The sequence below is a fragment of the Equus quagga genome, chromosome 13, assembly GCF_021613505.1.
Source record: "Equus quagga isolate Etosha38 chromosome 13, UCLA_HA_Equagga_1.0, whole genome shotgun sequence".
Classification (NCBI taxonomy): domain Eukaryota; kingdom Metazoa; phylum Chordata; class Mammalia; order Perissodactyla; family Equidae; genus Equus; species Equus quagga.
Window position 1 is genome coordinate 14,378,766 of NC_060279.1, and position 23,348 is coordinate 14,402,113.

The 23,348-nt window shown below is 38.9% G+C and overlaps 1 protein-coding gene across 1 annotated transcript in view; it reads left to right on the forward strand.

The window, feature by feature from the left end:
* Nucleotides 1-3,747: 3,747 nt before the first annotated feature.
* Nucleotides 3,748-23,348, forward strand: part of TDRD5 (tudor domain containing 5) — a 77,080-nt gene continuing 57,479 nt past the window's right edge. Inside the window, exons 1-4 of the mRNA XM_046683204.1 lie at nucleotides 3,748-3,836; nucleotides 4,511-4,748; nucleotides 5,354-5,761; nucleotides 7,492-7,685. Coding sequence (XP_046539160.1) covers nucleotides 4,517-4,748; nucleotides 5,354-5,761; nucleotides 7,492-7,685 — 834 coding nt within the window. The 5' untranslated portion in view covers nucleotides 3,748-3,836; nucleotides 4,511-4,516. The remainder of the gene's footprint in view (nucleotides 3,837-4,510; nucleotides 4,749-5,353; nucleotides 5,762-7,491; nucleotides 7,686-23,348) is intronic.

A 23,348-nucleotide genomic window follows, 5' to 3' on the forward strand; every position in this document is an offset into this window, starting at 1 on the left:
TCGGGGGCAGATTGCTTTGGGTTGATTAGTGAATGGTGGATGAAAAAGAGGGAAAAAATGAGTGTGGATTATTTATTCAAGGATTTGGCCATGAAGGAATGGCGAGAGGGGGATGCAGTTCAAAAGAGTGTTTTTTTCTCTCTCTCCCTCTGTATTTGGTGTGCGTGTGTATAACATAAAAAGGATTAGAGCATAATTTTATGTTATAGGAAAGGAGTCTGTACAGACTTGTTGAATATACAGGACTGTGTAACAATAACCAAAGGTCAAAGTCATGGTCCTAGAGGAGTCGAGGGGATAGACTCAAGAATGGGATGGATGGCTAGGATGGATGGCCCCTCACCCTCTGAGACCATTAGGAAAGATTGAGCGGGGCCAGTTTTGAGGCCTGGGCTGGAAGTGGAGGGGGTTCATGTATGAGAGCCTCCATTTTCTCTGGGAGCTGGTACAAAGTCATTTTCTAATGGCGAGGCAGGAGTGGGTAAGAAGTGTAAGAAGGATGGCAAATGCTTGAAGTAATTGCAGTGGGAAATAGAATCAACCAGTGGCATCAGATGGCCCCAGATTGGGCATAATGTTAAAAAAACTTTGGCAAGCAGGAATGCTGTATTGGTTCTGTCACCAGCTTCTAACTCACCCACTCCCTCACTGTTTTTCTTTTTCCAAAAGATTCATTCTTGTCATGAGGCATATGTTAAAGCTTCAGAAGCTTGAAAAAACACAGACAAAACCTCTTTACTGGTGTTTTCTAAGGCAGGAATGCTGGTAGGAGCAGCTGCAATTGAAATATACTCCCAGATGCAAGCAGGGATGGGAGGAGAGCAGGTGGAGACAGTTAATTACCAGGAGAAAAGTGGACTTGGTCATTATTATAGGCAGCAGGGTGGAAAACACATTGGTTTGACTCACAGAGCTTTCTGTTGTGGTTAATTAAGTGTAGGATCCCAGGGAATGAACTCAACAAACCCACTCAACAAACTCAACAAAGACCCACTATTCCTTTTTTATTTGTGTAACAACAAAAGGAAGCAAACCCAGAAAACACAATTCTAGGTCTGGGGAACAGAGGCCTCTCATGAGCAAAAGAGACAGGACTTGTCACCCTATTCCCAGAACTAAATCAGATCCCAGACACAGGCCCTCTTAAGAGTAGCCTAAATATTCTTACGGAAGGATGCTGCTGAAACGCTGTAGCTAAGCACTGAAAACTTTGATCCCAGCCTTTCCCCTGAGGCCTTGTGATACTTTATAGATAACTGATCTGGAGAAAAGTACCCAAACTTTCCCATGACTATCACTTACTAATTACAAACTAACACTAATTTTTGGGACCCAAAATATCACTGTTTGCCCTCAACATTTTGAGCTTATGGGGGTTAGGTGATAAATGAACTGAATTCTGGTCCAAGTTCACCTTTGGGCAGGTCTAGTGGGACTGTGGATTCATCCTATGGTTATGTACCCTGCCTGCCACGTGAGTAGGTAGAGTAAGTGATCTTAGCAACTGACAGAATTCCTACGTTGGTGCATTCGCTCACTGAGTAAGGGCTATTCTGGTACGAAGCGCCCAGTGGAGGGCCAGAATTGTACATTGGAAGCATGACCACATACCTGGAGAATCGCAGCGGTGAGTGTCACCATCCGAGGCGTGAAGGATGTGGGTATGATGGTTCCTACCTCACTCCCATTCACTTCCCAGGTTAGCCACCACAAAACACTGACAGGTCTTGGAGAATGACAATGCGTTACTGTAAACCCAACCGAGTGATGACGACTCCTTGTAGCTCCTCTTCCAAATGGGGTCTTCTTCTTCTTCTTTTTTTTTTTTTTTTAAGATTTTATCTTTCCTTTTTCTCCCGAAGCCCCTCTGGTACATAGTTGTGTATTTTTAGTTGTGGCATGTGGGATGCCATCCCAGCATGGCTTGATGAGCAGTGCCACATGCGAGCCCAGGATCCGAACTGACGGAACCCTGGGCTGCCAAAGCGGATCGAGAACTTAACCACTCGGCCCCGGGGTCAGCCCCCAAATGGGATCTTCTTATTGAAGCGACTCAAACAGCCCCTGACACTCAGTTTGCAGTTACTGATCTGGGATTTAGCTTCAGTATATCTTTTTAAAACTCTATTTTCACCATGTACACCAATAACTGTCTAGATGCAATCATTAGTTTTATATTTTTATTGCCTGTCACTCTTTTTATATCCTTGTCCGTGTCTATCAGTTTCTTCACTTTAAAATAGGGATAATTGTAACTTTCTCAGAGTAATTGGGAAGAAAATCAAATAATCTTTGTAAATCGCATGTAGTTAAGTGCTCAATGTGTTACCTGTTAGCTCAGATAATTGGGGATGAGCATCTGGGATCATGTGTTTTTCACCTCATTGTTTATTTTGCAGGAATCATTTTCAAGTTATTTAGTGAGATGATAAACTTTCTGAATCCTTGCATGAGTCTTCTTTTCCTCCACTTGAATGCTGATTTTGCTGGGTAACGGATTCCAGGTTCAGCTTTGTCCCATTGGGAAATCGAATGGCAATCTAATTTCCATTGCTTTATAGGTAACATATTTCTGTATAAGAACTCTTGATTCCCTTTGTCCTAGGCTTTGTCTAGGATGGGATCTTTTTTCATTAGTTAGTCTAGGGACTCAGTGGGCCCTTTTAATCTGAAAATCTGGGGCATTTTCATCGTTCTAACCCTCACCACCATTCTTTCTGTTGTTTCTGTAACATCTGTCATTCAGATGTTGGACTATCTGGATCCATTCTTCATGTCTCATCATTTTCCTTTTTGTTAATTTGCTAATTAGTACTGTCCATTCTGCTATAAACCAGCCCATAAATCTTTTCTATTTTCTGTCTTTTAGGGATTCCTCAATATTCCTGGCTCATTGATGGAAGGTTTTGTTCCCCAGAGCTTGTTTTTGGATTTAATAGGTCATGGGAGGTAAGGTAGATGTGTGTGCTCAGGTTTCCTTCTTGATTCACATTCCTTGGTTCTCTTTTGGTTTGTCTGTTCCTTTAATTAGACTGTACATTTTAAGGTGGAAGTCTTTATACTATGCCTCTCTATTCCATACTTCTTAAACTACTGTTTCCTGGTTTTCAAAGACCTTACATCCCCAGGTTATTTCTCCCCATACAGCCTCTTCTTTAGTTTCCCACCTCTTTTATCTCCAGTGGCACCTGGAATGGTCTCCGCTCATTCCAAAAGCTGTCCACGGCCCACATTCCTCTCTTCAGGGAGCCTAGATTGCATCTAGCTCTGCAGTGATTCTCCACCAAGCATGAGAATTGCCTGTAATTGCCCCCCAAAGAGATCTAGACCTGCTGAATCAGAATCTCTGCTCATCAGACCTGGGCATCTTCTTTTCCCCCTTAAATAAGCTCCACAGGTGATTCTGAGGCAAACCCGGGTTAAGAACCTCGCGGCCGCCTTCTCCTCCCCGCTGGCTGCGGGTCCCTAAGGCGGGACGGCCCCCTGCCCAGGAGGTGGTTGGAGAGGTTCTCGCGCCGCAGCCCCACCTCACGTCTTCCAAGGACGTCGGAGGAGGTAGGCGCCGGCGATCCCGCTGCCCGAGAGTCCCGCCAAGCGGCCCAGCAACTGGGACGGCCCCCAGACTAGACCCTCGAGCTGCCACTCATGCCCAACCGTCGCCCTGGCCGCGCGCCGCGGGGCTGGCCTGTGGGCCCGGGCGCACCCCGCCGGCCCCGGGCACTGGTGCGCAGGCGCGCGGGCCGCCCCCGCCGCTGCTCTGTCCGGGCCGCTAGTCCAGGCAGCGCCTTCGACTCTCCCGGGCCCGCAACGGCAGCGCCGGCGCCGGGGGCGAGACGGTGAGGGCGGCCGGGCAGGGCGGGCCCGCTGAGGGGTCTCGTCTGGGGGCCGCCCCAGTTGCGGGGCCGCACTCCGCCAGGGGCAGTGAGAGACGTTGGGGGCCGGGCGGGGAAGGGGACCCCGGCCTGGGCAGAATGGGGAGGGGCTGGCGAGGGCAGGGCGTTGACTCCGGCGAGGGCAAGCGGGGAGGCTGCCCGCGGGTTTGGGCTGAGAAAGGAGGCTGGTGCGAGCGCCCTTATGGGGCGCCCTGCCTGCGCTGGGGAAGGCGGGCTTGCGTTGCCCTCCACCCCAGTCCTGGTTCCCAGAGAGTCCACGAGAGATTCTATCTGATACGATGTTTGCAGTGTAGACTCACCCCAAACGAACCCCAGTGAACGCTTCCGCGAAAACGAGACGGAAACTTGGACTTCTCACACCTTAGCCAATGGCAGGGACTCCTTGAGACGCACGTGGGTTAATCAACACAGGTTGAGCTTTACAGTTTGAATTGGGGACTTGGGGGATGGGCTTCACAAGTTTGAGAAAACCCTCACCATATTGCTTCTGCCTTAACCACTTTTAAAACTCTCATCTCCGTTTTATATTCCGCTCTTGGTCGTTTTATTTTTTACGTTTTTGGTGGGGGGTTGTCTGCTTTTCCTCGTGAGCACTGTTTCTGTCTTAAATCCCGTAGGGTGCAATGTCTGAACAAGAGCGTATGCAGGAATGCCTGAGGAAAGAAATAAGGTCACTTCTCATTTCCACCAAAGATGGTTTGACCCCGCAGCAGTTGGAAAAGGAGTACCTTTCCATGGTTGGCAACCATTTACCACTCCGAATCCTTGGGTATCGGTCCACTATGGAACTCGTGTTGGACATGCCTGATGTTGTCAGTGTCTGCCCCTGTGGGGATGGTACTGTAATACTGAAAGGTAGGTTTAAGATTCGAAGGTCTAGAAACTTTGTAATAATAACTCACTTAGTAAAGAATTGTTCCACCAATTATCCTGCCTCCCAGGCAGGGGATTTTAATTCTTTGAAGGGGAGGGGGTCATAGGCACCTTTGAGATTTGGGGCAGAATTAGAGCTTTAGCAAAATCAAGAAACCTTTCCTCAGAAAGATGTGCATTCATAAAAACTACATCTTGCATATGATTTCAGATTATTGCACCATTAGGAGGAACATAACAGTGGGACTTTTTAGTTATGAAATCATGCTTTAAGTTTCATGAAGCACAAAAAAAATCATAGGGAAGTTTATTATTTATCTTCAGAGTTTCAGATCTTTAAGGAGTCAATTAGTAGTAGTAAGAATATATTGGGCTTTATCTTTCTCCATCCTCTGGTACAGGAGCTAACAAGCCCATTTCTTGCTAAACTGCAAGAAATAGAGGAACTGAGGGTTCCTGTTTATCATGCTACCTAGATGCACAGTTCCTTGGAGAGTTAAAAATTGTCTGTATTACCATAAATGCAAAGGATCAAGAAGGGAGTGAATTTTCACCTAAATAAGATTTCTTTTTTCACACCTCCTTAGCCATTCCAGATGAATCCACCAAAGGAATAGCAAGCTTAGTTGCAAAACAGAGGAGCAGCCATAAGGTTCGAAACTCCGTGCAGAAGGGAAGGGCCAGTGTTTGCTCTGGGCCAAGCTCTCGTCCGCGAGTACCTTACCGAGGAAGGGTGCCCCCTATTCTTCCAGCTGTTGTGAAGAGTGAGTTGAAAGACCTTTTGGCATTTTCTCCTGTTCTCCTCTCTGATTTTGAAAAGGCGTTTGCCAAGCGATTTGGACGATCATTCCAGTATGTGCAGTATGGATTCCTCTCTATGTTTGAAGTGCTGAATGCTGCTTCAGATGTAATTTCTGTAGAGCAGACCAGAGGAGGTTCTTTGTTGATGCTAAAGAAGAGCGTATCAGAGGAAAAGCAGAGAGGATGGCCAGCAGGTAAGCATGTTAGCATTCGTAACTATTGTGGTCAGCAAATTCTGGAGCAGTCGTGGCACAGATAGAGGTATGTGAGCTCCAAGAGTTGGTTGAAGTTGAATCCTGGCTCTACCTCTTGCTGAGTGATCTCAGGCAAGTTACTTAAAATGTCTAAACCTTAGTTTCCTCATCTGTATAATAGGAATAATAATACTTGCCTCTTGGAGTTGTGCTGAAGATTAAATGAGACGAGGTCTGTAAAGTGCCTGACATTTAGTAAGCTCGTAATAAGTGGCAGCTGTTATTATAAAAACACAAGATCAGTGCTCTCTAGGGCACTGAAAATGAACATTAGTTGTATGTGTTCATGTAAAGAAACATGGAAAATGAAAAGTTTTAAAAATAATAGCATTTGCTATCTGATCTTTGCTGTCACTGATTTTTGGTATCATGGCAGGCACTGCAGTAATTTATATGGTGTAATGATAACCACCTTTTTTGTATAGCATTTTACCTTGGATTCTCATTGTGGTACCATAGACAGGTAGGGTGGGTAACCTCATCTTATAGATAAGGAAACGAAAGCTCAGGAAAGTCAAATGACTTTTTCAGAGTTACAGGGCTAGAAAAGTAGTACAGCTCTTAATTACTGCTCGTCTAGCGCATTTCCTCCCCCATCAGACCAATGTGATCATTTGTATAGTGTCTCTCTAGACCCTAGACAGTGTAGAATCTATACACTGAGCCTATTTGGGGAATTCTGTGCCTATTTCAGTGATTTTTCTTTTTCTCCAAAATCTGTATTTAGATTAATATGGGTGAACCCTGCGAATGTCATGACTTTACAAACCGGTATTTAAACTCTGTGTGTAATGTAATTTGATGAGGATATGCAGGGGGTTACATACTCTGGTCAGGGAAAGCTGGGGGGGGGCACTGAGGGTTTTGAGTCTAGCCCTCACCCGTATCAGTATTCTTGAGGTGCTCGAATTTAGGGAGACAACTCATGCTATTAAGCTTATAAGAGATTGAGTTGTATACAGCAGTCTGCCAACTTATTGAATAGTGCAGGTGGATATTCCTTTCTAGTGATTGGATTGTTCGTGTTCCCCGTCCGTGGTCTCTTGTTCCTATCATCAGGAGATCTTGGAAGTAAAGGTTTTTTTTTGTGACTTTGATCTTAGAGTAAATAAAGAGCTAGGCTATGGTGAGGTCCAGTGATACACCTTCCATGTTGTACAACAGAATACACCTCTCCACTGGTAGTCCCCTCCCTACAAATCTTGAACAAAAAAAATCTAACTCTAGAATAATATCCTTTATTCTGTAGCTTTTCCCCCCCCCCCCCCACACGCATCCTGCTAGGTAGTTATCCAGTTTGAGAAGCATAGTTCTAAGCAGACTCCTTGCTGAGACACCTTTTAGTCTCCTAAACAGCTTTTTAGGTTTTTATCTATTGAAGCCTGCCTTTCTGTAGTTATCTTCAGGTGACCTTAAGTGGAGTTTCAGGTAGCCCCAGCCTTTTCAGTAACACACTTAGGGTCTCTTGGTTTTCTTCTATAGATAACTAATCACTTCCATTATATGTAAATTTTATCACCTTATTATGAAAATATTAAGCTTACTTACTTTAACTTTTAGTTCTGAGTCGAGGGTAATTAGCTCACAGTAGCCTCTATATATAACTGCCAGAAAATAAAGTAGAAATTGCTAGTGACCGTTTTTCTCTCTTCTTCTTTTATTCACAAAAGGTAAAATTTTTACCCAGCCTTTTAGAGTGAAAAAACAAGGGTCATACCCCACAGGCTCCCCAGTAGCAAAGACACGCTTTTCACAACCCACTTCAAACGTGGAACCACCGAAGCAAGTACTGAACGTGGAAAAGGCTTCTAAGTCAAATGTAGTGGAGACCTCAAGGCTGAATCACACTGAAAAATTAAACCAGGTGAGATATCTGAGTTTGGAGATATAAATACACCAAAAATGGGTTTAAGTTAGATCTAATGGAAAAGCTGACCTTTAAAAATTCCAGTCATTTACTTATTTCAGATTTAACTCAAGTATTTTCTATGGCTCTGTGGTTAGGAAGAAGTGCGAGGTGGCAGTGAGAAAAGAGTACAATTTTATCAACTCTGTGGTTTGTACTATTTTCTGCAAATGACTCCCAAATCAGTATTTCTAGTTCCAGCTTCTCACCAAAGTTATAGAAGCATATTTACAACTTACCTCATGAGCATCTTCACCTGAATGGCTGGCCCTGAGCACTGCAGTTCTGCTGTTTTTCTGTGACTGTAGTACTGAAGGGCTTTGAATAAAAACTACTAGAATGTAACCAACAAAGGCTTGGTTAAGATAGCAAGATAACAACTTAAGTAGAGCTCAGAATAAGCACATGGAAATTAAATTCAAGACATAAAAGTGCCTTATTTCTATAACTTAAAAAAATTAGCTTTAGTAACAATTTACATTTAGTAAAATTTATCCATTTTAAATGTACAGTTTGAGTTTTGACAAATGTTTCTAGTCATGTAATCACCATAAAATCAAGAAACAGAACGTTTCCATCATCCCTCAGAAAGTTCCTTCATGCCACTTGGTAGTTAATCTCTTTCTCTAGCTGCAGCCATAGACAGCCACTGCTTTCTATAATTTTGACTTTCCAAGAGTGTCATATAAATGGAATTAAATAACATCTAGCCTTTTGTGTGTAGCTTCTTTAATTTAGCATGGTGCTTTTGAAATTCATCTAGTGTGTATCAATAATTTGTTCTTTTCTCTTGTTGAGTATCATTCCACTGTATTAATAAACCTAAAATTATCATCCATTTCCCATTAGATGATATTTGGGTGGCTTCCTGTTTGGGATATTATGAATAAAGCCACTATGAACAAAGTATGCACACTTTGTATGAACATAGACGTCATTTTTCTTGGGTAAATACCCAGAAGTAGGACTGCTGGGTCATACAGAAAATGTATGCTTAGCTTTGGAAAACAGTTTGGCATTTTTTTATAAAGTGGCTGTATGAGTTTTATATAATATATAATTTATATATAATACATAATTTTATCTATCTAATTATATTAATATATGTTAATTATTATTAATACTGTATTAACTATAGTTTCCATGCTGTACATTACATCCCCAGGACTTACTTATTTTCTAACTGGAAGTTTGTTCTTTTGACCACCTCACACATTTTGCCCACCCCCAGCTCCCTGTCTCTGGCAACCATTCGTCTGTTCTTTGTATCTGTGAGTTTGGGTTTTTGTTGTTTGTTTGTTTAGATTATATAAGTGAGATCGTATGGTATTTGTCTTTCTTTGACTTATTTCACTTAGCTTAATGCCCTCAAGCTTCATCCATGTTGCTGCAAATGGCAAGATTTTCTTTTTTTTTCTGCTGAATAATAATCCATTGTGTATATATGTATACACACATTCCACATTTTCTTTACCCATTCTTCCATCAATGGACACTTACTTTGTCTCCATGTCTTGGCTGTTGTGAATAATGCTGCAATGAACATGGGGGTGCAGATATCCTTTTGAGTTAGTGTTTTTGTTTCCTTGGGATAAATACCCAGAAGTGGAGTTGCTGGATCATATGGTAGTTTTACTTTTAGTTTTTTGAGGAACCTCTGTATTGTTTTCCATGTGGCTGCACCAGTTTACATTCCCACCAGCAGTGCACCAGGGTTCCCTTTTCTCCACACCCTTACCAACACTTGTTATTTCTTGTCTTTTTGATAAAAGTCCTTCTAACAGATGTGAGGTGATATCTCATTGTGGCTTTGATTTGCATTTCGTGTACCTGTTGACCGTCTGTATGTCTTCTTTGGAAAAATATCTATTCAGATTCTCTGCCCATGTTTTAACTGGAGTGTTTGTTTTTTGCTATTTTATGAGTTCTTTACATATTTTGGATATTAACTCCTCATCAAATATATGATCTGCAAATATTTTCTCCCATTTGGTAGGTTGCCTTTTCATTTTGTTGTTGGTTTCCTTTGCGGTGCTGAAGCTTTTTAGTTTAATGTAGTCCCACTTGGTTTTTCTTTTTGCTTTTGTCGCCTTTATTTTGAGTGACAAATCCAAAAAATCGTTGCCAAGACCGATGTCAAGGAGCTTACCATCTATGTTTTCTTCTAGGAGTTTTATGGTTTCAGGTCTTATGTTCAAGTCTTTAGTTCATTTTGAGTTAATTTTTGTATATAGTGTAGAGTTATATCCTTTTTGTAAAAAATAAGTACTCTACTAAGTAAAACGTTTCTGAGTTCTGTGAGCTGCTCTAGCAAATTAAGTGAACCCAAGGAGGAGGTCATGGGAACCTCTGATATAGGCACTTGGTCAGAAACACAAGTAATAGCCTGGACTTGTGATTGGCATCTGAAGTGGGGGATAGGGACCGCACACAGCCTTGTGGGACTTGGCCCTTAACTCTCCGGGTAGATAGTGTCAGAATGAGTTGAATTGTAGGATACCCAGCTGCTGTTGGAGAATTGCTTAGATGTGGGGGGAAACCCACACATACCTTGTAATTGGAATCAGAATCTTATAGGTTTTAGAAAAAAATCTGTTTATATCATAAGTTACATTGTTTTTTTGTTAATGTTAAGCCAACTTGATATTGCTGGATGACTCCCACTTGGTCATTATGTATTATCCTTTTTATATATTGCTGGACTTAAGGATTTTTGTGTTTATGTGCATAAGGTATATTGCTCTGTAGTTCTTGTAATGTTTTATCTGATTTTGGAATCATGGTAATACAGTCCTCTTGAAATGAGTTGGTAAGTTTTTCTTTTTTATTCTGAAAGAGTCTGTATTAATTTTTCTTAAACGTTTTGTAGAATTCATCAGTGAAGCAAACTGGGCCTGGGGTTTTCTTTTGAAAAGATTTTCAACTATGGACTCAGTTTCTTTAACAGATAATGAGCTATTCAGATTATCTATTTCTACTTGAATGAGGTTTGGTACTTTATGTCTTTCAAGAAGTTGTCCATTTCATCTAAGTTGTCAAATGTGTTGAAGTAAAGTTATTTATAATATCCACTCAGTATCTTTTTAAGGTCCGTAGGATCTGTGGTGAAGCTCCTTCTCTCATTCCTAATATTGATAATCAGTGTCTTTTCTCTCTCTCTTTTATGATCAGTCTGACTAAAGATTGATCCATTTATTTTTCAAAGAACCAGCTTTTGGTTTTATTGATTTTTCTGTTTTATATTTCATTTATTTCTGTGCTTATCTCTATTATTTCCTTTGTGTTAATTTTCTCCTCTTGCTCTTAAGGTAGACGTTTGATCATTGATTTTTGGTCCCTCTTTTTCTAATATAAACATTTAAGGCTATGAATTTCCTTTAAGTATTTCTTTAGCTGCATCTCAAAAATTTTGATATGTTGTATTTTCATTTTCATTGAGTTCAAAATATTTTCTAGTTCCCGTTGTGATTTCTTCTCTCTTATGGATTATTTGTAAGTATGGTGTTTAATTTTCAAATATTTTGGGATTTTTCAGAGATGTTGTTGAGTTCTAATTTAATTGCATTGTGTTCAGAGAACATAGTCTGATTTCATCTCTTATAAATGTATTAGTGCTTGTTGTATGGCCCAGAATGTTTGTCTTGGTGACTGTTTCATATGCACTTCAAAGTAATGTGCTTCCTGCTGTATTTGATTAGAGTGTTCTATAAATGTCAATTAGTAAAGTTAGTTATGATGTCATTCAGGAGTTCTATATTTTTACTGATGTTTTCCTGCTTTTCCCATTAATTACTGAGGGAGCAATGTTGAAATCTTCAAATATAATTGGGGATTTGTCTATTTTACCTTTTAGCTTCAGATATTTTTGAATCTCTCTTAGTGCATACACATTTAGGATTGATATGTGTTCTTGATGAGTTGCCCTATTTATCATTATGAAATGTCTCTTTTTATTGCTCATAATATTCCTTGTTCTGAAGTCTACTTTGTTTGGTATTACCAAAGTCATACCAGCTTTCTTTAGGTGTAATGTTAACATTGTGTATCTTTTTACATCCTTTTATTTTATTTTTAAAAATTATCCTTATTTTATTTTTTGCTGAGAAAGATTCGCCCTGTCAATCTTCCTTTATTTTGTATGTGGGTTACCACCACAGCATGACTGACAAGTGGTGTAGGTCCATACCCAGAATCCGAAACTGCAGACCTGGGCTACCAAAGTGGAGTGTGCTGAACTTAACCACTGTGCCACAGGGATGCCCCACCTCCTTTTATTTTTAACCTACTTGTTTTACTTTTAAAATGGGCTTCCTGTAAGCAGCATATAGTTATATCTTGCTTTTTTATCTAATATGACAATCTCTGTCATTTAACGGGAGTGTTTATACCATTTACATTGAATGTGATTACTGATATGGTTGGATTTACATCTATCATCTTGCTATTTTTTTGATTTTCACCCATTTTTTTTCCTTCTTTATTTTGAATTAATTCTTTTAAATAAAATTTTTTTAGAGAAATTTTAGGTTAACAGCAAAATTGAGCCGAGAGTTGTCTTATACTCCCTGCCCCTACGTTCACACAGCCTCTGTTCTATGAGTGTCCTGCACCACAGTGGTACCTTTGTTATAATTGATGAACCTCCATTGACACATCATAATCACCCAAAGTCTGTAGTTTACATTAGAGTTCACTCTTGGTATTTGAAATTCTATGGGTTTTGACAAATGTGTGATGACATGTATCCAGTATTATAGTATCATACAGAATAGTTTCACTGCTCCCAAAATGATCTGTGGTCCATCTGCTCATCTCTTCTTCCTCCCTAGCCACCACTGCTCTTTTTACTGTCTCCATACTTCTGCCTTTTTGTACAGTTTGAATCATACAATGTATAGCCTTTCATATTGGCTTTTTTTACTTAATTATTAAATATACATTTAAGGTTCTTCCATGTCTTATGGCTTGAAAGCTTATTTCCTTTTAGCACTGAATAATATTCCATTATCTGGGTGTACCAGTTTATTTATCCATTTACCTACTGAAGGACGTCTTGGTTACTTCCAAGTTTTAGTAATTATGAATAAACTGCTGTAAACATATAAATGTAGGTTTTTGTGTGGACATAAGATTTCACCTCCTTGGAGTAAATACCAAGGAACATGATGGGTGGGTGATAAGAATAAATTTAGTTTTATAAGAAACCACCAAACTCTCTTCCAAAGTGTCTATAACCATTCTGCATTCCCACAAGCAATGAAAGAGAGTTCCTGTTGCTACATCATTAGCATTTGGTATTGTCAGTGTTTTGGATTTTGGCCATTCTGATAGGTATGTAGTGATATCTCACTCTTTTAATTTACAATTCCCTAATGACATATAATGTGGAACATCTTTTCAAATGCTTACTTTCCATGTGTATATTTTCTTTGGTGAGATGTCTCTTCAGGTCTTTTGGCCCCCCCCCTTTATTTTTTTTAACCTGAGGAAGATGTGCCCTGAGCTAACATCTGTTGCCAATCTTATTTTTGCTTGAGGAAGATTCCCCTGAGCTAATGTCTGTGTCAGTCTTCCTCTATTGTGTATGTGGGTCACCACAACAGCATGGCTGCCAACGAGTGGTATAGGTCTGTGCCTGGGAACTGAACCCAGGTCACCGAAGCAGAACATGCCAGACTTAACTACTAGGCCACAGGGCCGGCCCCTCTTTTGCCCATTTTTTAGCCGGGTTCTTTGTTTTCTTATTGTTGAGTTTTAAGGGTTCTTTGTATATTTTCAGTGACAACCCTTTATCAGATATGTCTTTTGCAAATATTTTTTCACAGTCTGTGGCTTGTCTTCCCATTCTCTTGATGTTGTCTTTCACAGAGCCAAAGTTTTAAATTTTAATGAAGTCCAGCTTATTCTTTCTTTCATGGATTTTGCTCTAGTGTTTTGTGTAATAAGTCATTGTCAAACCCAAGACCATCCAGCTGTTCCCCTACGTTATCTTCTAGGATATTTTTATAGTCTTTATTTTATGTTTAGATCTGTGATCCATTTTGAGTTAATTTTTGTGAAGGATGTAAGGTCTGCATCTCGATTCAGTTTTTTGCACGTGGATGTCCAGTTGTTCCAGCACCATTATTGAACAGACTGTCTTTGCTCCATTGTATTGCCTTTGCTGCTTCATCAAAGATCAATTGACTATGCAGTCATCTGCCATTTATTGACGTTTCAGTCGGTGACAGACCACATATACAACAGTGGTCCCATAAGGTTATAATGAAGCTGAAAAATTCCTATTGCCTAGTATATCTGGAAGAAGACAGTCAAGAGGTTTGTCCATGACTTCGAAGGATTTTCCAAGGATGAGGAGGTTGTAAAAATCAACAAGGCTGTGGTTGACAGGGCAGACAGCTTTACCCTGGGTGTGGATGAGGATGACATTGAGGAGCTCCTAGAGGTGGCTCCTGAGGAACTGACTAATGAGGGGTTGTTGGAACTGGAACAGGAACGCATAGCTGAAGAAGAGGCAAGAGAAAAGGAAACTGCAGGAAAAGAAGAACTACCAAGAAAATTCACAAAGTGTTTAGCAGAAGCTTTTGCAGACCTCAGCAAGCTCCTTAAAACGTTTGAAAACATGGACCCTAACAACAAAAAGTTTTTATCATAGAGATGAATGTTCATGGTGTATTATCTGTTTACAATCAAATCTATGATGAAAAAAAGAACCAAATCATGCAAACCACCATGGACATATTTCTCAAAAGTGACACCTCTTCAATAAGAGCTTCAGGAGGTGTTCCAGAAGTCATTGTTATCATAGGAGATGACAGCCACGTGTGTGTTAGTGTCCCTGAAGACAAGACCTTCCAGTGGGACAAGATGTGGAAGTGGGAAACAGTGATATTGATGATCCTGACCCTGTGTAGACCTAGACTAATGTGTGCATTTGTGTCTTAGTTTTTAACGAAAAAGTTTAAAAAGTAAAAAGATAAGGAATTTTTTAAATAGAAAAAAGTTTTAGAATAAGGATATAAAGGAAATATTTTTGTACACCTATGAAGTGCGTTTGTGTTTTAAGCTGTTATTATGAAAGTCAAAAGGTTAAAAACATTAAAAAGTTTATAAAGTAAAAAAGTTATGGTACACTAAAGTTAGTTTATTATTGAAGAAATAGCTTTTTGAAATAAATTTAGTGTAGCCTGAGTGTACAGTGTTTGTAAAGTCAGTAGTAGTATACAGTAATGTCCTAGGCCTTCACATTTCCTTACCACTGACTCACCCAGAGCAGCTTCCAGTCTTGCAAGCTTCCTTCATGGTAAGTGAGCTATACAGGCTTATCATTTTTATCTCTTGTACTGTATTTTTACTGTACCTTTTCTATGTTTAGATAGGGTTAGATGCACAAATATTTACCGTTGTGTTAAAATTACCTACAGTGTTCAGTACACTAATATGCTGTACAGGTTTGTAGCCTAGGAGCAATGGGCTATACCATGTAGCCTAGGTGTGTAGTAGGCTGTCCCATCTAGGTTTGTGTAAGTACGCTCTGATGTTTGCACAACAACAACATCACCTAACGATGCGTTTCTCAGAATGTATCCTTGTCATCAAGCGATGCGTAACTGTATTTCTGTGAATCTATTTCTGGGCTCTCCGTTCTGTTCCATTGGTTTGTCTGTTCTTTTGCCAGTACCACATTGTCTTGATTACTGTGGCTTCATAGTAAGTCTTGAAGTTGGGTGGTGTCAGTCATCCAACTTTGTTCTTTTTCTTCAGTGTTGGGTTGGTGATTCTTGGTCTTTTATAAATTTTTTAATCAGTTTGCTGATAGCCACAAAAAAACTTGCTGGGATTTTGATTGGGATTGTATTGAATTTATAGATCAAGTTGCAAAGAACTGACATCTTGACAATATTGTGTCTTCCTATCTGTGGACATGGAACATCCCTCCATTTATTTACTTCTTTGTTGTCTTTGATCAGAGTTTTGTACAGTTCCTCATACATATTTTGTTCATAAGATTTATACCTAAGTATTTCATTTTGGGGGGTGCTAATGTAAATGGTTGTGTGTTTTTTTAATTTCAAATTCCCCTTATTCATTGCTGGCATATAGTAAAGTGGTTGGCTTTTGTATTATTAACTTTGTATCTTGCAGCCTTTCTATAATTGCATATTAGTTGCAGGAGTTTTTTGGTTGATTTTTTTTATTTCTACGTAGACATGTCATCTGCAAACAAATATAGTTGTATTTCTTCCTTCTAAATTAGTATACTTTTTATTTCCTTTTCTTGTCTTATTGAATTAGCTAGGACTCATAGTAAAATGTCAAAAAGCAACAATGAGAGGGGACATCTTTACCTTGTTCCTCATTAAGTATTTTTTTGTGACTCCATTTTGTTGCTGCTATTTGTTAACTACTTATAGCCCTTAAAAATATTTTTAGTGGATGCGTAAGGCTTTTCAACATATAGTCACATTTGACCCTCATATAATATCACACCATTTCATGTAGATTGTAAGAACCTTGGAACAATGGATTTAAATTTCTCCCTTCTCATTCTTTGTCCTATTGTTGTGATACATTTTAATTCTACATTTTATATACTCCTTAATGCATCATTATTTTTGCTATAAAATATGTATTTTGAATAAACAATATTTAATATAAATTTAATATAAGTATTAAAATACTGTTTATTTAAAAAATAAGTCAACTATCTTTTAAAGAGGTTAAAAATGAAAAAACTTGTATATTTTTCCACATTTATTTCTGGTGCTCTCCAATCCCTTGTGCCTAAATTTCCCTCCAGTGTAATTTTGCTTTGAAAACTTTAACATTTCATATAACAGAAATCTATTGGCAGCGAGTATTCTCAGCTTTTGTTCACCTGAAAAAGTCTTTGTCCTCATTTTTGGAAGATAATTTTGCTGGGTGTAGAATTCTAGGGTGATAGGTTTTTCCTCAGTTTAGAATTTCAGAGGCAATTCCATTGTCTTCTGGTCTGCATAGTTTCTGACAATAAGTCTATAGTAATTCTTATCTTTGTTCTTCTGTATAAAATGTTTTTTTCCTCTGATGCTTTCAGGATTTTCTCTTTGTCGTTATTTTTCTGCAGTTTGATTCTGATGTCCCTTGGTGTAGTTTTCTAGATTTGTTCTGGTTGGGATTCATTGAGCTTCTTGTATCATTGCATTTCTTGTATGTGGATTTATAATTTTCTCAAAATCTGGAAATGTTTTTTTCCAGTTTTTAAAAATTTTGAGGTCCTAGTAGTTTATAACATTGTGAAATTTCAGTTGTACATTATTATTTGTCAGTCACCATATAAATGTGCCTCTATACCTCTTATGCCCACCCTCTAACTCCTTTCCCCTCTGGTAACCACTAGTCTGTTATGTCTGTCCACGTGTTTATCTTCCACATTTGAATGAAATCATATGGTGTTTGTCTTTCTCTGTTTGGCTTACTTCACTTAACATAGTACCCTCAAGGTACATCCATGTTGTTGCAAGTAGGACAATTTTGTCTTTTTTTATGGCTGAGTAGTATTCCATTGTGTGTGTGTGTGCGCGACACATCTTCTTTATCCATTCATCAGTTGATAGCCACTTGGGTTGCTTCCAAGTCTTGGCTATTGTGAATAATGCTGCAGTGACTATAGGGGTGCATAAACCTTTCTGAATTAGTGTTTTCATAATCTTTGGATAAATACCCAGAAGTGAAATAGCTGGATCATATGGTATTTCTATTTTTAATTTTTTGAGAAATATCCGTACTGTTTTCCATAATGGCTGCTCAGTTTGCATTCCCACCAGCAGTATGAGGGTTCCCTTTTCTCCATCTTCTCCACACTTGTTATTTCTTGTCTTTTTAATTCTGATGAATGTGAGGTGATATCTCATTGTAGTTTAGATTATTTTCATTTCCCTAATAATTAGTGACGTTGAATATCTTTTCATGTGCCTGTTGGCCATCTGTATGTCTTCTTTGGAAAAATGTTTGTTCATATCCTCTGCCTATTTTTTGATCGGGTTGTTCTTTCTGTTGTTGTTGAGTTGTATATGTTCTTTATATATTTTGGAAATTAACCCCTTATCAGGTATATGATTTGTAAATATTTTCTCCCAACTGGTGGGTTGTCTTTTCATTTTGTTGATGGTTTCCTTCGCCATGCAGAAGCTTTTTAGTTTGATGTAGTCCCATTGTTTATGTTTTCTTTTGTTTCCCTTGCCCAAGGAGACATGATATTCAAAAAGATACTGCTAAGACCAGTGTCAAGGAGCATACTGCCTTTGTTTTCTGCTAGGAGTTTTATGGTTTCAGGTCTTAAATTCAAGCCTTTAATCCATTTTGAGTTAATTTTTGTGTATGGTGCAAGATAATGGTCTACTATCATTCTTTTGCATGTGGCTGTCCAGTTTTCTCAACACCATTTATTGAAGAGACTTTCCTTTCTCCATTGTATATTCTTAACTCCTTTGTTGAAAATTAGCTGTCCATAGATCTGTGGTTTTATTCCTGGGTTTTCATTCTGTTCCATTAATCTGTGTGTCTGTTTTTCTGCCAGTACCATGCTGTTTTGATTACTGTAGCTTTGTAGTATATTTTGAAGTCAGGGATTATGATACCTCTAGCTCTGTTCTTTTTTCTCAGGATCACTTTGACTATTTGGGGTCTTTTGTTGTTACATGTAGATTTTAGGAGTCTTTGTTCTATTTCTGTGAAGAATGTCATTGCGGGGCCAGCTCCATGGCCGAGTGGTTAAGTTTGTGCACTCCGCTTTGGCAGCCCAGGGTTTCACCAGTTTACATCCTGGGTGTGGACACGGCACCGCTCATCAGGCCATGTTGAGGCAGCATCCCACATGCCACAACTAGAAGGACCCACAACTAAAATATACAACTATGTACTGGGGGAATTTGGGGAGAAAAAGCAATTAAAAAAAAAAAAAGATTGGCAACAGTTGTTAGCTCAGGTGCCAACCTTTAAAAGAAAAAATATCATTGCAATTCCAACTGGGATTGCATTGAATCTGTAGATTGCCTTAGGAAGTATAGAGATTTTAACTATGTTTATTCTTCCAATTCATGAGCATGGAATATCTTTCCATTTCTTTATGTCTTTGATTTCTTGCAATAATTTCTTATAGTTTTTAGTGTGTAGGTCTTTCACCTCTTTAGTTAAATTTATTCCTAGGTATTTTATTCTCTTTGTTAAGATTGTAAATGGGATTGTATTCTTAATTTCTCTTTCTGCTGGTTCATTATTAGTATATAGAAATGAAACTGATTTTTGTATGTTGATTTTATACCCTGCAACTTTACTGTGTTTGTTGATTATTTCTATTAGTTTTTTGGTGGATTCTTTGGGGATTTCTATATATAGAATTATGTCGTCCACAAATAGCGAGTTTTTTACTTCTTCCTTTCCAATTTGGATCCCTTTTATTGGCAGGGGCTGAGCTGCGAGTGCACCCCCTGCAGCCTCTGTTCACAGGTGCGGGCACTGGTGTGAGGCTTCACCCCTTGGATTGCTGCTGCTGTGGGAGGGAGTGGGGGCTACTCCCCCGGTTCCACTGCCTGCTGGAGGTCTAGTTCACCTACCTTCAGATGTATAGATGCATGGATCTGTTAGGCCTCCTCTTGTACTGTGTCAGGAGTCCTTTGCTGGCCAATGGATGTCCCATTGCTGGTAACGTAGAGGGGAGAGACAAAGGGAATAACTCACTCCACCGTGATGTTGACGTCACCCTGAACTTGTTTGTTTTAAATAGATTCCTCACAGGTTTTCCAAATAGACCACGGTAATGTTTATGAATAATGTTTGCTTTGTTTTTTCCAATGTTTAAAGTTCTTTTTAAATTTTTATTATTATTTTTTTAAACATTGGCACCTGAGCTAACAGCTGTTGCCAATCTTCCTTTTTTTTGGTTCCTTCTTCTTCTCCCCAAAGACCCCCAAGTACATAGTTGTATACTGTAGTTGTGAGTGCCTCTGGTTGTGCTCTGTGTGACACCGCCTCAGCATGGCCTGATGAACGGTGCCATGTCCATGCCCAGGATCTGAACCAGCAAAACCCTGAGCCACCAGAGTGGAGCACACTAACTTAACCATTCAGCCATGGGGCTGGCCCCTCCAATATTTAATGTTCTTATTTGCATTTTCTAAATTTCTTGTACCGACTAAGAATTCCAGAAAAAATATTAAAATATGATAGTGCATAATTTTTTTCCGAGACTTTAAACTTTGTAGACTTGAGTGGGAAGACTCTGCCTTTAACTGCTGAGCCAGGCAGTAACAACTGCAAAGATGAGACCTTTGCTTTGGGCATGGCTCCAAGGAATGGAGTGAGAGAGATGCCAGGTACACTTTTTCTATGTTTGTTTTCCTTTGCATTTCATCCTGTGTTTTGCAGCTCCAAGAATTCCTCGTAGATGTAACCTAACAACCACATCTCACTTCCAGTTGAAGTTTTGGCCATCAGAACTATTTAAATCTTATTCTAAGGAGTGGGCTCTATTCCTAAACTATATATTTTAATTTCCTAGCAGGCTAGAGTCTACATAATTATCAGATCCCATGTAATCCTATTTATAAAAAGTATAACTTTCCATTTCTTTAAAATTATAGACCTATCACTTTGCTAGGTAGTCCCTCAAAACTCTACAAGTATATGTTTCTTTATGTGCATAGAAAAAAACATAAATATGTTAATAATATTAAAGTTGTAAATTTGCAGATTTCTATTTTCTTTTGATCGTCTGTATTTTATATTTTTCTACAGTGAAAATATGTTATTTTGTTATAAGAGAAAAATGTTATTAAAAAGACAAATATTTGGGGCTGGCCCCATGGCCGAGTGGTTAAGTTCACGTGCTCCGCTGCAGGCGGCCCAGTGTTTCGTTGGTTCAAATCCTGGGCGCGGACATGGCACTGCTCGTCAAACCACGCTGAGGCAGTGTCCCACATGCCACAACTAGAAGGACCCACAACGAAGAATATACAACTATGTACTGGGGGGCTTTGGGGAGAAAAAGGAAAAAAAAATAAAATCTAAAAAAAAAAAAAAGACAAATATTTGTTTCTGCTTTGTGAAATGAGAATTAATCCTTCTTCATTTTTCTACTGCAAGAGGAACAGGCAGGCTTGGTCATTAGCATCCAATCCTTGCCCATTGCCATGCTGTGTTTCACACAGCAAATGGTTAGAAGCCTGTTTTATAAGACACGAATAAGTTTTTTACCCTTCAGTTTCCTTTATTTTGAGCTCTTGAGAGGAAGTTGAGGTGAGGAATGAAATTGTGAGTGGGTGAGTATGGATTAACTATATTTTCTGGTGAATGAAGCCTCAGATGTGCTGTCCAGCCCAGCTCATCAGAATTCTCTGCATTAGTGTCCAGTCCTAGACCACAGCTAACGCTGGTGTTTCTTTGCTTGCCATTAGTAGGTCATTGCCTGTAAGAGTGGTCAAGGAACCAGGGATCTGGCATTTCTATGTTCTCTAGCCTTAAGACCATCTAAGAGTACCCCATCCTACCCTACCCACTGTCTTAAACGTTAGAAAACTTTTTTGTAACATTCAGCATGAGATTTAAAGTAGTGTACCTGGAATTATAAAGGAAGATCTTCTGGTCTTAAATGAATTAAAAATGAGGGCTGGGGTCTTAGTTTGCACCTAATTTTGAATTTGTACCTAAACGATTGATAGTTTTTATGTGAGTTGGGTGTTATACTTGGTATTGCATATAAGAAAAGAAGCTTTTTTATGTCACCTGATGATCTGGCTGAACTATCTTTTAAGAGTATCCTTGACAAGTGACTGGATATGTTAAACAATTATTGTTAGAAAGAGCCATTCATTGAGTTAATTAATGTAATTCTCTGGAAGTTGCATTTTCTGGCCAACTTAAAATAGTTTTTTTTTTCCCATGAGTTCAGATGAAATTTTTAGTATGGCAAGTCAGATTTCATATTGCCTAGCTTTTAGTCAAATGAGATTACCTAGCAAATATTTAAGCAGTTGAAAACATCACTTCTGCATGTGTGTCTCTGCCAGTTTTGTGATCTTTATCAGAAACGTATTAATGTTTTACCATATGGCCAAAAGTTTCTGTAGTATATTCCTCTAAGATGTAACTTCTGTTCCTTTCTGCTTTTAGCCTCATGCATCTTCCTTCCAAAATGCTTCTGCCCTCGTGTTTCTGAATATCACCCAGGTGTCCAGGTGTCTGTTTAAAACTTTTTCTTGTTACAAAAGTAATACAGATTGATTGCAGAAAATTTGAAATACAAAAAAGGATAGAAGAAAAATAAAAATCACCTATACTTTTATCACCCAGAAAAGTTTTTAAAAAATAAATAAAATTAGAATCATTTTGATCTAGGTTTGTGAACTGCTTTTTTTTTAGTCCTAATTACATGTTATGAACATCCCACATTCTTAAATATTGTCATGTAACATAATTTTTAATGGCAGTATGGATATGCCATAATTTAACTTATAACCTCGGTTGAGCATTTAAGCTGTTTCTAGTTTTTGCTATTAGAAAAACCTTATGGTGAAAATCTTGCTCAAATTTGCACATATCTCCATTACTCCGCAGGATAAATTTCTGGAGGAACAGTCACTGCTTCGAAGGAATGTGTACTTGTAAGGCTTGTCATGTATGCAGTTAGTTTGTCCTCCATAAGAGCTGTTTCGGGTAATGCTCACATAGATGTACGTGAATGTACTTCTTGTCCCTTTGCTAATACCCAGAATAGATGAGCACTTCTTCAGAAGACCTCCCCTGGCCTCTCCCTCCTCACCAAACCCAGTGGAAGTTAGGTCTCTCATTGCTTTCCCAGCACCTTCAGGCATATTATCCTTTCATGACACTCTGGGCTTTTTTCATAATATTTATTGTAACTATGTATTATTTGTGTGATGTTTCATGTCTGTCTCCTCACACTAGACTGCAAGTTGCATGAGGGCAGTGACCATATCCAGTTTATTACCCCTGTATATCCCGGGGTATAATTAGTATGATGTGAAACACGTAGGGTGTGTTCAGTACATATTTGTTGAATGAAGAAATGGGCATTATTGTAAAAATTTTCCAATTTGATATGAAAATAAGTATATCAGTGCCTATTTATTAGAAGTTGAACTTTCTGCTTTTGTTGGCTATTTAGTATTAATTTTTATGAATTGTCTGTTCATGTCTTTGTCCATTTTTCTGAGGAGTGTATCTTTTTGATTCAAAACTCTTCTCTGGTCCTAGAGGCTTCTCTCTGAATATAACCTGTTTTGGGTCACTTCGCATCTTTATTTATGCCCCTTGTCCTCTTGATTTATTGCCCGTTCCTTGTGTTTTGGTATGTAGGCGTCGGAGACTAAAGCATTATTGAAATCAGGGTCCCCTCTTGATTACTCTCCTCTTGTCAGTCACTGATTACCTCCCACTCTTACTTTATCCCCCGACGTTATAACTTCTATTCTCTAATTATACATTTCCCCAAGTTTACCTGGACTTTAAAATTAAAAGATGTAAAAAAAATCGCTCCCACCACTTTTGGTTTAAAGTCAGCTTAATTTAGTCATCTAGCTTGAGGCAAAAATTATTTTTTTCTTACTTTTTTGAGAAGCATTC